The sequence below is a fragment of the Pristiophorus japonicus genome, chromosome 8 (genome assembly GCF_044704955.1).
Source record: "Pristiophorus japonicus isolate sPriJap1 chromosome 8, sPriJap1.hap1, whole genome shotgun sequence".
In the NCBI taxonomy this organism is placed as follows: Eukaryota; Metazoa; Chordata; class Chondrichthyes; family Pristiophoridae; genus Pristiophorus; species Pristiophorus japonicus.
The window spans coordinates 198,078,729-198,092,444 of record NC_091984.1 but is presented as its reverse complement, the minus strand read 5'-3'; the positions used below and the strand labels follow the sequence as shown (position 1 = coordinate 198,092,444).

The window sequence follows — 13,716 nt, the reverse complement described above, 5'->3', positions numbered from 1 at the left end:
ATTTAAGCAATGCCATTGGAGCTAAAGCTATTTCAACCACCTTCATCTGATGAAACCATCCTATTACCACCCTAGGAAATGTATCCAATTTCTTTAGCAGTACTGTAACCTTGTGATGTAATTGTAAGTGATAGCACTCTCGCCTCTGAGTCAGAAGGTTGAGAAATGCACTCCAGGACTTGAGCACATAATCTGGGCTGACATTTTAGTGCAGTACACAGTGAGCGCTGCATTATCAGATGCACTGTCTATCAAATGAGGCATTAAACCGAGGCCCCATTTTCCTGTGCAAGTGAATGTAAACGATCACATGGCAATATTTGAGGAAGACCAGCAGGTTCTCCTGGTATCCCGGCCAACATTTCTCCCTGACCCAACACCACCAACAAAGCAGATTGACTGGGCATTCATTTGCTGTTTGCTGGAACCTTATTGTGTGCAATTTGGCTGCCATGTTTGCCAGTAAAACAACAATGACTACACTTCAGGATATATGTAATTGGCTATGATGTGCTTTGGGACATTGAGTATGTGAAAGGCCTTATACAAGTGCAAGTTCTAAACTGTTGCTAGCCAGGATAAATGGCTGCACTACAAAGTGGAGCACATAATTGTAAAACTTAAGAAAATAAATATTTTGTAGAGAAGAGCTTCCTTTCGCATCTACCTTCAATATTTTGTTGTTTACAGAGAGGGCAATGACCAGTCTTACCAATTACTACGAAATGCTCTTGATTTGTATCTCACCTTGGCTCCTGATGATGTTGAATACCTGATGCTTCAGGGCAGACTTTACTTTCACTTGGGGATCAATCCAGAAAAGGTAATTAGTGAAATTAGGAGTCTCTGTTACTCGTTAGGCTCACAGATGGCTGCTTGTGGCATGCTCAATGCTGTTATTCGGTGGGTCATGTAGCATAGTTGGGGGAAAAAAACCAATACAGGGTAGTAGCTTTGCATTTTCTGCCAATGACAGTTTGGAAAGTAAGTCACATCTGGCATACACGTAGAAATGGAAATTGAACTGAACATCTATTTTCTTGTTGACACGTTCCTGGTCAAGATATGGCAAACTACAGAACACATCTGTTACTGAATGTCAGTCTGCCCTCAATCATTCAGTACAAATTATTCTCCAGTCAGGACTAAGTTAATATAACTCTTGGAGATATGCAGTTAGGTGCTTAATATGAAGATTACACATCCCCATAGAAATGCAGCTGTTTGGAAAGTCAATATCCCATCTCGTATGTAAGATGCGATTCTCCCCATCTTGAACTTCTGCTCTCAACGTACTGATGGGCAGAGACATTGAATGAAGCAAGATGCTTCCCCATGGCTAGTGGAGAGCCAGTGTGTTCTCCCACATCTCATAACTACTGCCTGCCGAGTGAGTCCATTAGGTCTGCGAGCAGATCACTTGGCCTGTCATCAGTCAGAGAAGATGTGAGCAGACTGGGGCGAGGAGTAAAATATATTTTTCAAACACAGTTTCCTCCGCCATAGTTAACGGCCTTTGTATAAAATGAGATCCCATTCAGTAGCTTGCAGAGCAGATGATTCTATGTGAGTATTCTAAACTACAGACAAGAGGGAGCCAGGATCAATCCCTGGTTTATGTGGAGTTAGCTGATTTCAGCCAGGACAGTGGTTGGGACACTAAAATTGGCCTCGGCTCTCTTGACTAGGAAGGGAAAAATCGATCACGGCTTCTGCTTCTGATTGCTATCTACGGCATCTTCTGTAAGCTGCATGTGTGCAAATGTCAGGTGAGAAAGATGTGATGCACCTGGGAAGCATACCTCATCAGAAATTCGGAGAGGAGAAGGGGTGAAATTCAGCATCAAAAAAAGGAAGAGTCGTGAAAGAGAAAGTAGCGGCTTATAACTAGCTGAATGCACAGATGGACTGCTTCTTACTAAGTGAGAAAAAAAGTGAGCATGTGCTAGAAGTTCTCCTTTGTGGATTTTCTTTGGGTTTCTGAGAATTAAAGTGGAAAATGGATGCTGAATAATTCTGTGATAATGAGACTGAGCAAGGAGTATTTTCTCAATGCTGCTGACGTATAAGCCTCTTAACACCCCTGTAGAGGGTAAAGATTATTATTCTTTTTCCTGGTACATGCCTATGTTTAGATGCTGAAGCCTGTTTGGGAGCAGGTGAGTGCGACTAATTGCTAGCTTTCAGAGAGCCGGCGGAGCACAGTGGGCTGAATGCTCGCCTCCTGTGCTCTATGAAGATATACTATAATTACATGCAAAACAAGTGGGGCCATTCTGTAAAAGCAAACTAAAACAAATTTACAAATAAAAGCCAAATGTTAAAACCAACTTCAATAGCCCAATCTTGGAGCTGTAACCAAATCTTCTGCAAAAAGAGTAATTAATTAATTAGCTAGAAATACAGTGAAACCTGTAAAATTATGGATGCCTTCGGAACCGGCGTTAAATATCCGTTTTTTGCAGGTGTCCTTATTTTCAAAATGGTCATTGTATGTACTGTGTGTGTGTGTGTGTGTATGTATATATATATATATATATATATATATAAAATTCCCAACCATCTTGAAGAACAAGCTGAGATTATGATCAGCACCGAATCAGCCGCAGCAATGCTAAGAATCCCCCTCCCACACTAGCATTCAGCTCTGTTCACTTAACAATTTTGCAGTCTAAGCACCCATTTCATTTCAATCTGCCCTCACTTGGAGCAGAGTGTAACTTCAGTAATGTACTGCGTCTCTCAGTTCTACTTACCAGCATTACTGCAATCACAGGACAATAAAAGGGGGAAATGTCATGACAGTTTGTGCCAGTATATCGAAGGCATTCCGTATAAATGATTGAGAAAATTTGAGAGGGAAAACACAACAGATCACATTATGTAGAGGAGTTGAGCTGCATTTTTCAGGTTGAGCAGTGAGTTTGCAGGAAGACTAACTGATAGCTGGGACTCACAGGCCTGTCCATCATTCTATAGAGCAGCAGAGAGACCCGGGACAGCCATCTGCCATTCAAAGAAGTGGATCCACCATCAGAAGCCGAGGGAAAGAAGACGATGGCAGGGTCAGGGGGAGAGGAGCTGCCAGCAGCCGCTGAAGGAGTCCATGGACATTTCGCTGGGTCAAGAAAGGATGGCCCCTCTCACTGTTCCCACGCGCCTTCCTTGCTTCAGAAGGCTGGTGAGGTCAGTGGGTGCAGGTCAGCATGAAGCGGCAGCGGGTTTTGTGAAAGAAACTGCTTTTGTTGAATGGGGAGCTCTGTACCCAGCATTCATAGCGGCAGAGAAACAGTTCTATCCCTGGGATAGAACCGCGCAGGCATTCAATTCCAGAGATAGAGCAGTTTTTCTGCCGCTATGGATGCTGGGTAAAGAGCTCCCCATTCCATAAGCCATTTCTTTCACAAAACGAGCTGACCTTTGTACACTGACCTCACGAAAGTGATGGGCTCAAGAGAATTTGGGGGCAGAAAGGAAGCAAGCTACACAGGGGAGCGCCAGCGATCCCGACTCAGTGAACGTTCCAGATACAGCAGCGTTGTAACAAGCTGTGTCCCACATTTTAAGTTGAAAACGGCTTGGTGCATTGAAGACTGTCCGTAGTTTAGAATTTGCGAGTGTCTGTGGTTTCAGAGTGCCTCTTGTATATTTTACCATCTAAGTTACTTGTGTCTCTAAGTGCTTTTTTGCAGGTATCTTTATACAGGTTGCACTGTAGTTTAGTAATTGTTTGTGTCCATAAACTCAAGCAATTCAGTTGCTTTCTTTTTCATAGGTGTTGGATATTCTTCAGCACATACAGGCTGTGGATCCGTTGCAGCATGGTGTGGTGGGACACTTAGTCCAGCTAACCTTGAGGCAGATTGCACGCAAGTACGAAACAACTAAAGTTCAAGTAAAACGCCATACAGATGAGAAATACAGAAAAATAGAGTTTTCAGTGGGGCTCATTATGAAGCACAAAAGGTAATTTTGATTCACTGTATCCGTTGTGTTACAGATAGGTCCAGGTTACCTCTTAAATCCATATATCTCAATTAGAGGTTATTGGTGTCAGATAAAGGGATATTTTTTCAATGTTGGTAAAATAGAAACCTTCTAATGAGGCAAACATTTCCCTTATCCTATCATTCCTGTTTTAACAAAATAACAGTGGTATGTGTATTGATGTTAGTTGGTAATAATCAGTCCTGCAAGTTCTGAAGATTGTTTTTAACTTTCTGTCTACCTGAAGATTTGCATGAGATGATAAAGGGTTGTGGGGTGTGGGGGGGGGGTGAACTGACATACTAGATTTTGTGGGGTGTTATCAATACCAGGCAGCACCAAAAATAAACATATCTTATTATTTATTAAATTTTTTATTAAATATGAACAGAACATGCTGAAAATACTCAGCAGGCCATGCAGTACCTGTGGAGAGAGAAAGCGGCTGTTTCTCTATCCACATGTGCTGCCTGACCTGAGTATTTCCAGCACCTTCTGTTTACATTTCAGATTTTGTCTTTGTACATGTATTTTTATAGTGCCTTATCACATCTCCGAAATATCTGAACGTACTACTGAATTAACTGGAAACATTGTTATGCAGGCAAACAATACCACCAACAAAAGTTGATTGTGGGAGGAAAAAAAAGAAAGGTCAATAAGAGTTTGAGTCATGCGAGAAAATAAATTTTCCAACTAGGTTGCTTACATAAGCTGTTTCTAATTAATATAATTATCTCTGGTTGCATAACGATTGACCCCACATATTGTAAAAGCAGAATGCATAGCTTTTTAAAATGAAAGTGAGGTCTGGTTTATGCTGATGATACTTCTTTCCTTCTCTCATATTTTGCCATGTTATACAGGCAGAATAAAAATCTATTCACCACTCACCGTGCCATGTATTTATGAATGAATATCCTAATATTTTATCATCCTGATGTGAGGTAAGTATTTTGACATCCCAGGATTCTGTTTCCTAATTTGCTCTCACATGCATCACACACTATACAAAACCAATTTGTCCATTAATCATTTATATCATTTGAATTGATTGTTCCTTATTAGATTTTCAACCAATAAGGGAATTAAGGGTATGGGGAGCGGGCGGGTAAGTGGAGCTGAGTCCACCACCAGATCAGCCATGATCTTTTTGAATGGTGGAGCAGGCTCGAGGGGCTAGATGGTCTAATTCTTATGTTCTTATGTTCCTGTTGTGAAAACAGCCATTCCTTTCTCTCTCTTGTGATCTAAACCCCAGGAAGTATTTTATGTTATTGAATTTTTGTTGATTTGCTAGATAAAGCTAATCACAATCTGATCTCTGTTGTAAAAATGGTGGAACTGTAGTTATTTGTGCTCCCATTATTCTTAAGATTTTGTGTGAATAATGGGATCACACAAATTGTGTAGAAATTGGGGCAGAATTTTTTGTTATTCTTTCACCTCCATTATTCTTCCCACATGATCCCAGCCGCAGGGGTCACCACATACATGGGAGAGCTGGCCAAACCCCCCCCTCCCCATTGTCAATCACAGCCTCCTTCCAGCTACAACAGTACGTATTCTCCTTTCATAATCCATTTGGCAGCACACCTGAGATCCGTGCCAGAGTTTGCCTTGAGATTGCTGAAGCTGAATGAATACTGCCTTTAGGGCACAACTCTGAAGCTGGAGGGTCGATCGTTAGCTGCAGATGGCATGTTTTTGACCAAGTGCTTTTGAATCTGTGTTGGGCCCAGAGGCTCAATGGTGATTGGGTGTGTGGCGAGCTGTTGTAAGCTGCTGGATAAGCTTTTCTTGCATATTTGATTCATTAACTGATCTGCATCATGAGTACCTCATTTAAAAGGGATTTAAAATATAGTCTATATGTGTTGCACATGTATTGTAATTTCTGCACAGTACTTGGAAAATATAAATAAATTGTTAAATTTTTTAAAGAGGACTGAGGTGGGTGGATTTGGAGTGACTGAGCAACAATGCAATTTGGGGATTCATAGAGTTGTGAGGCTGTTGAATTCACTTTCAGGATCAATGGTTGAGGCAGAAATTATGTCAGCATTGAAGATTAAATTGGATACGTGGGTGAAGGAAAAGGTGATAAAGGAATATGGCAACAGGGAGGGCAGATGTGAATAGAGCTATTTGCTTTCGTGGAGCATAAATGCTGACAGACTGGTTGGACCAAATGGCCTAACTCCTGTGTATTTCTATGATTCTTGATTATCCATCAGTTGTCTTTATCCACCAGAAGTGGCTCCTCTATTATGGTGGAGAGTCAACGATATGCTCCAGTTTTAATTTCTTGCAGTGTAAACCACTTGCGTTTGCTTCTGAAATACAATTGCCATGGTCTACCTTATTTCAAGTTTTTTGGGATTGGTACTGTTTTACAGCAATATAGTTGAACACTGCACTTCACAACAGCGTGTGAAATAAAGCTACTGCATTAATCAGTACTTTGCTGAATTCATGTACTGCTGCAATTAGCATTACAGTAATAGATTTAATCCTAACTTTCAGATGGCTATAGTTAATAGTATGTATCTTAATCAGTATTTCATTAAATGATGCAAACATGGCGTACAGCAGTTGCGGCCTCACAGTCCCACATCAATCCTGCCAGCATAAAATAAATACCAGAAAACTTGTAGCAAGCCGAGCAGCTGGTCCCTTACAAAGCATAATCATCAATCAATACTATCTAGCTGACCACCAATGCACGTGGGAACCGGAGTCACTCGACAGTGAGAACGGGCTGCAAATCTCAAGAAAAGAATAAGAAGTCTTCTTATAAATTACCGATTGAGTTGAGAAGTGGGGCAACATACTGGACTATCGCAGCCGACTTCCACCACGGTACAAAAGTGTATAAAATTATTTATAAAGGACCTCTACAGTTACAATCCAGATGCAGATCTACACAAGTACTCATCAGATTATTAAAAAACTCTTTTTCCAAGGGGTACAATTTATTTTCTATCATCAAATAACAATCTCTGAATCAAAGTCCATCATGTGGAGACAGCCAGAAGGTTTGTTTAAACCACTCAGCAGTACAGTTAATCCTTAAAATCAATCTTTAAACAAGACTTAAAAAAAAAACCTCAGTGTACAAATTATCTAAATCTTCCATTCCTTGAGGAAAACAGATGATTATCAGATCTGGTATGTGCACTACACATTCTTTGCATATTCCAGTCAGTTTTCCCTTGCCACAATATTATTTCTATTCCAGTTTGTTTTCTTTAGCCACCCATTAGTTACAGATATAATGCAAGAAATTGTTTCGTCTGATTCAATTGTTCTCAGCATGCAATATAATGTGCCAAAAATGGTGATGGATATTTATGATCTGAATATCTGCCTTATGGACTAATGTGCCAGAAAATGTTCTCTTTGGAAGGCAAATGTAAACAATGGCTCGGAATTTGCGGTCCTTGATGATGACAAACTGGCAGCGTTCGCCGTCATTTCACCTTTGAAACTGACTACAACTTCAGGATTTAGCGCACGCGCAGCCGAATGCTCTACAGGCTGCGCTGTGCCGTTTCCCGCTCCCCCAACTGAGCCGAGAATCAATGTAATCTCTCAAATCGTGTAAGCTGACAAACTTCCGCTGTTCCATGGTAATTACGCTGGTAAATACTGTGTTAAGAGTTAGAGGTATGGCAAATGGTCCACGTTGTCCAAGGCTGCGCCATGGATTTTGATGAAGGGGTGGGGGGCAATGCTGTGTGGCGGGGTCAGGTTGGTGGAGGACCTTTGCCTTATGGATGTTTAGCGTAAGGCCCATGTTTTCATATGCCTCGGTGAAGATATTGCCGATGGCTTGGAGTTCAGCCTCTGTGCGCAGACGCAACGTTATCCGTGTACTGTAGTTCGACGACAGAGGATCTAGCCTGGAGGTGACGAAGGTTGAACAGGTTCCCACTGGTTCTATAGTTTAGTTCCACTCCAGCGGGGAGCTTGTTGAGCGCGAGATGGAGCATGGCAGCGAGGAAGATCGAGAAGAGGGTTGGCGCATTGATGCAGTCCTGTTTGACCCCGGTCTGGACGTGTGGTGGATCCGTTGGTCAGGATCACGGCTTGCATGTCGTCTTGGAGCAGGCGAAGGATGGTAACAAACTTTTGTGGACAGCTGAAACGGAGGAGGACGCTCTATAGTCCCTCGCGGTTGACAGTTCAAGGGTTGGTGCTGTTCCCTGCATTTTTCTTGCAGTTGTCGCTCCATGAAGACCATGTCCGTTGTACCCCGTAGCGGGCGGTATCTGCACGGTGACTCCGGGAGGAGCTCCTCAGCCACGGAGAAGACGGTTGAGGAGGATTCTAGTGATGATTTTCCCAGTGGTCGACAACGGGGAGATTCCTCTGTAGTTGCCGCAGTCGGACTTGTCCCCCTTTTTAAAGATGGTCACGAATACGGCATGTCTGATCTCCCGGCATGCTCTCCTTCCAGATGAAAGCGATGAGGTCATGCACGTGAGCCAATCGTGCCTCTCCGCCATACTTTAGTACCTCAACGGGGATTCCATCTGCTCCTGATGACTTGTTCTAGAGCTGACGAATGGCCTTTTCTACCTTGTGCAGGGCTGGGGTTTTGCTGAGATGGTGGCGGGTAGCATGCTGCGGGATGGAGTCTAGGACACTCGTGTCAAAGGCAGAGTCTCGATTAAGGAGATCGTCGAAGTGCACCTTCCAGCAGGCCCTGACTGCCTCGGTGTCCTTGATGAGTGTCTCCCTGTTCTTGGCCAGCAGTGGGGTGGAGCTTGGGTCGTAGGTGGACTTGACTGGTGAAGAATCCACGCACGTCATGGCTGTGCTTTCTCCATCCACCATCTATTCCTTAGGTTGCGTTTTTTTTGTTGGACCTCGGCCTTCAACCATCTGTAGAGCGGCTTTGTTGCTCCTGAGTTGGGTTGTTGCTTTAAGTTCACTTTCCATACCTCAGGAGCCTACTATCAGCAAGGGCAGACATCGACGACAAAGTCCAACACTGTCTCCAGTGCGCCAGCGCAGCCTTCGGTCGTTTGAGGAAGAGAGTGTTTGAGGGTCAGGCCTTCAAATCTGGCACTAAGCTTATGGTCTACAGGGTTGTAGTGATACCCACCCTCCTGTATGGCTCAGAGATGTGGACCATATACAGCAGACACCTCAAATCGCTGGAGAAATACCATCAACGATGATCCTGCAATTCCCCTGGGAGGATAGACGCACTAACGTCTTGTGTTCTCAATCGGGCCAACATCCTCAGCATTGAAACACTGACCACACTCGACCAACTCTGTTGGGCAGACCACTTTGTCCGTATGCCCGACGCAAGACTCCCATAGTAAACGCTCTACTCGGAACTCTTACACGGCAAGTGAGCCCCAGATGGGCAGAGGAAACTTTTCAAGGACGCCCTCAAAGCCTCCTTGATAAAGTGCAACATCCCCACTGACACCTGGGAGTCCATGGTTAAAGACTGCCCTAAGTGGAGGAAGAGCATCCGGGAGGGCACTGAGCACCTCCAGTCTCATCGCCGAGAGCATGCAGAAAACAAGCGCAGGCAGCGGAAGGAGCGTACGGTAAATCAGACTCCCCACCTACCCTTTCCTTCAGTGCCTGTCTGTCCCACCTTTGACAGAGACTGTAATTTCGGTATTGGACTGTACAGTCACCTGAGAACTCACTTTTTTAGAGTGGAAGCAAGTCTTCCTCGATTTCGAGGGACTGCCTATGATGATAATGAAAAGTTAGACCCTTTTGGATTAGGTGGAACTGGGATTTTAACAGCGTATTGACTGCTAAACAAAAGTTATGACCCTGAAAAACTAATTTTAATTTTGTGAAGTGTCAAATTTATCCATTTTAATAAAAATATATATATTTTTTTAGTTTGTTCAACTTTATTTCAGGTTTGTCTTTTACCCATGTGAGAGCCCCAATCTTTGCTTTGCGTACTCCAACAATTTAAAAAAGTTAGCATCAAAGGAGCTTATCCACTTCCTGCTTCGCTGTCTGAGAATTCTGCATTTTGATTGGCTGCTTAGACAGCTTATTGATATCATAGCGGCTCTTCGCTGGGAATCCCCTTTAATTTGCGTTGATTTCAATTATGCGTCGGAAAATTCGAAATTCTCGCCACAGAGATTACGAGATCTTTATGCGAAGCTTACATTGGGGAGTGGTGAATGCCTTTGATTCGCCGTTGACTGCAAATTCTGGGCTAATGTTTAGTAAAGGACTATAGAATGCTCATTATGGCTGCTTTGATTCCAAGGCAGTTATTTTGATGTCAGACCATGGGGTTCCATGGATGGAGGAAAATTACTTTATAATTTCCTGGTGGTTCCTGATCAGACGAGGACTCGCACAAAGAAATGCTCTCCAATATGCATCCTGATTGTATGTTGGTTGGAAATGGGATTATGTAAAGTTCTATTACCAAATTAAACAAATAAATGTCTAGAACCTTGAAGATTTGTAGTCCCAGTCTCACAACATGCAAGGGCTCTGAACTTTTACTGCACGATATGTATAATGATTAGGTTATACAGGGTATAATTTCAAAGTTTACAGATGACATGAAACTCGGAAATGTAGTAAACAGTGTGGAAGGTGGTAACAAACTTCAGGAGGACATAGACACATAGGTAAAATGGGCAGACACAATTTAATGCCGAGGTGTGAAGTGATGCATTTTGGTAGTAATAATGAGGAGAGGTAATATAAACTAAATGGTGCACTTTTAAAGAGCGTGCAGGAACAGAGAAACCGGTGGGGAGACAAGTTGAGAAGGCCTTTTATTTAAAAAAAAACATTTGGGATCATAGAAACATAGAAAATAGGTGCAGGAGCAGGCCATTCAGCCCTTCTAGCCTGCACCGCCATTCAATGAGTTCATGGCTGAACATGAAACTTCAGTACCCCCTTCCTGCTTTCACGCCATACCCCTTGATCCCCCGAGTAGTAAGGACTTCATCTAACTCCCTTTTGAATATATGTAGTGAATTGGCCTCAACTACTTTCTGTGGTAGAGAATTCCACAGGTTCACCACTCTCTGGGTGAAGAAGTTTCTCCTCATCTCGGTCCTAAATGGCTTACCCCTTATCCTTAGACTGTAACCCCTGGTTCTGGACTTCCCCAACATTGGGAACATTCTTCTTGCATCCAACCTGTCCAAACCCGTCAGAATTTTAAACGTTTCTATGAGGTCCCCTCTCACTCTTCTGAACTCCAGTGAATACAAGCCCAGTTGATCCAGTCTTTCTTGATAGGTCACTCCCACCATCCCGGGAATCAGTCTGGTGAATCTTCGCTGCACTCCCTCAATAGCAAGAATGTCCTTCCTCAAGTTAGGAGACCAAAACTGTACACAGTACTCCAGGTGTGGCCTCACCAAGGCCCTGTACAACTGTAGCAACATCTCCCTGCCCCTGTACTCAAATCCCCTCGCTATGAAGGGCCAACATGCCATTTGCTTTCTTAACCGCCTGCTGTACCTGCATGCCAACCTTCAATGACTGATGTACCATGACACCCAGGTCTCGTTGCACCTTCCCTTTTCCTGATCTGTCACCATTCAGATAATAGTCTGTCTCTCTGTTTTTACCACCAAAGTGGATAACCTCACGTTTATCCACATTATACTTCATCTGCCACACATTTGCCCACTCACCTAACCTATCCAAGTCACTCTGCAGCCTCATAGCATCCTCCTCGCAGCTCACACTGCCACCCAACTTAGTGTCATCTGCAAATTTGGAGATACTACATTTAATCCCCTCGTCTAAATCATTAATATACAATGTAAACAGCTGGGGCCCCAGCACAGAACCCTGCGGTACCCCACTAGTCACTGCCTGCCATTCCGAAAAGTACCCATTTACTCCTAGTCTTTGCTTCCTGTATGACAACCAGTTCTCAATCCACGTCAGCACACTACCCCCAATCCCATGTGCTTTAACTTTGCACATTAATCTCCTGTGTGGGACCTTGTCGAAAGCCTTCTGAAAGTCCAAATATACCACATCAACTGGTACTCCTTTGTCCACTTTATTGGAAACATCCTCGAAAAATTCCAGAAGATTTGTCAAGCATGATCTCCCTTTCACAAATCCATGCTGACTTGGACCGATCATGTCACCATTTTCCAAATGCGCTGCTATGACATCCTTAATAATTGATTCCATCATTTTACCCACTACTGAGGTCAGGCTGACCGGTCTATAATTCCCTGCTTTCTCTCTCCCTCCTTTTTTAAAAAGTGGGGTTACATTGGCTACCCTTCACTCGATAGGAACTGATCCAGAGTCAATGGAATGTTGGAAAATGACTGTCAATGCATCCGCTATTTCCAAGGCCACCTCCTTAAGTACTCTGGGATGCAGTCCATCAGGCCCTGGGGATTTATCGGCCTTCAATCCCATCAATTTCCCCAACACAATTTCCCGACTAATAAAGATTTCCCTCAGTTCCTCCTCCTTAATAGACCCTCTGACCACTTTTATATCCGGAAGGTTGTTTGTGTCCTCCTTAGTGAATACTGAACCAAAGTACTTGTTCAATTGGTCTGCCATTTCTTTGTTCCCCGTTATGACTTCCCCTGATTCTGACTGCAGGGGACCTACGTTTGTCTTTACTAACCTTTTTCTCTTTACATACCTATAGAAACTTTTGCAATCCGCCTTAATGTTCCCTGCAAGCTTCTTCTCGTACTCCATTTTCCCTGCCCTAATCAAACCCTTTGTCCTCCTCTGCTGAGTTCTAAATTTCTCCCAGTCCCCAGGTTCGCTGCTATTTCTGGCCAATTTGTATGCCATTTCCTTGGCTTTAATACTATCCCTGATTTCCCTAGATAGCCACGGTTGAGCCACCTTCCCTTTTTTATTTTTACGCCAGACAGGAATGTACAATTGTTGTAATTCATCCATGCGGTCTCTAAATGTCTGCCATTGCCCATCCACAGTCAACCCCTTAAGTATCATTCGCCAATCTATCTTAGCCAATTCATGCCTCATACCTTCAAAGTTACCCTTCTTTAAGTTCTGGACCATGGTCTCTGAATTAACTGTTTCATTCTCCATCCTAATGCAGAATTCCACCATATTATGGTCACTTCCCCAAGGGGCCTCGCACAATGAGATTGCTAATTAATCCTCTCTCATTACACAACACCCAGTCTAAGATGGCCTCCCCCCTAGTTGGTTCCTCGACATATTGGTCCAGAAAACCATCCCTTATGCACTCCAGGAAATCCTCCTCCACCGTATTGCTTCCAGTTTGGCTAGCCCAATCTATGTGCATATTAAAGTCACCCATTATAACTGCTGCACCTTTATTGCATGCACTCCTAATTTCCTGTTTGATGTCCTCCCCAACATTACTACTGTTTGGAGGTCTGTACACAACTCCCACTAACGTTTTTTGCCCTTTAGTGTTCTGCAGCTCTACCCATATAGATTCCACATCATCCAAGCTAATGTCTTTCCTAACTATTGCATTAATCTCCTCTTTAACCAGCAATGCTACCCCACCTCCTTTTCCTTTTATTCTATCCTTCCTGAATGTTGAATACCCCTGGATGTTGAGTTCCCAGCCCTGATCATCCTGGAGCCACGTCTCCGTAATCCCAATCACATCATATTTGTTAACATCTATTTGCACAGTTAATTCATCCACCTTATTGCGGATACTCCTTGCATTAAGACACAAAGCCTTCAGGCTTGCTTTTTTAACAC

The 13,716-nt window shown here is 43.3% G+C and overlaps 1 protein-coding gene across 6 annotated transcripts in view; it reads left to right on the top strand.

The window, feature by feature from the left end:
• The window catches only part of fbxo21 (F-box protein 21), a 127,196-nt gene that overhangs the window by 12,617 nt on the left and 100,863 nt on the right, over positions 1 to 13,716 (top strand). For 4 of the 6 annotated variants that reach the window (XM_070887720.1, XM_070887723.1, XM_070887719.1 and 1 more), the window contains exons 9-10: positions 691 to 823; positions 3,776 to 3,966. In XM_070887720.1, the coding sequence (XP_070743821.1) occupies positions 691 to 823; positions 3,776 to 3,966 (324 nt within the window). The remainder of the gene's footprint in view (positions 1 to 690; positions 824 to 3,775; positions 3,967 to 13,716) is intronic. The other 2 variants (XM_070887721.1, XM_070887724.1) reach the window with 1 other exon arrangement.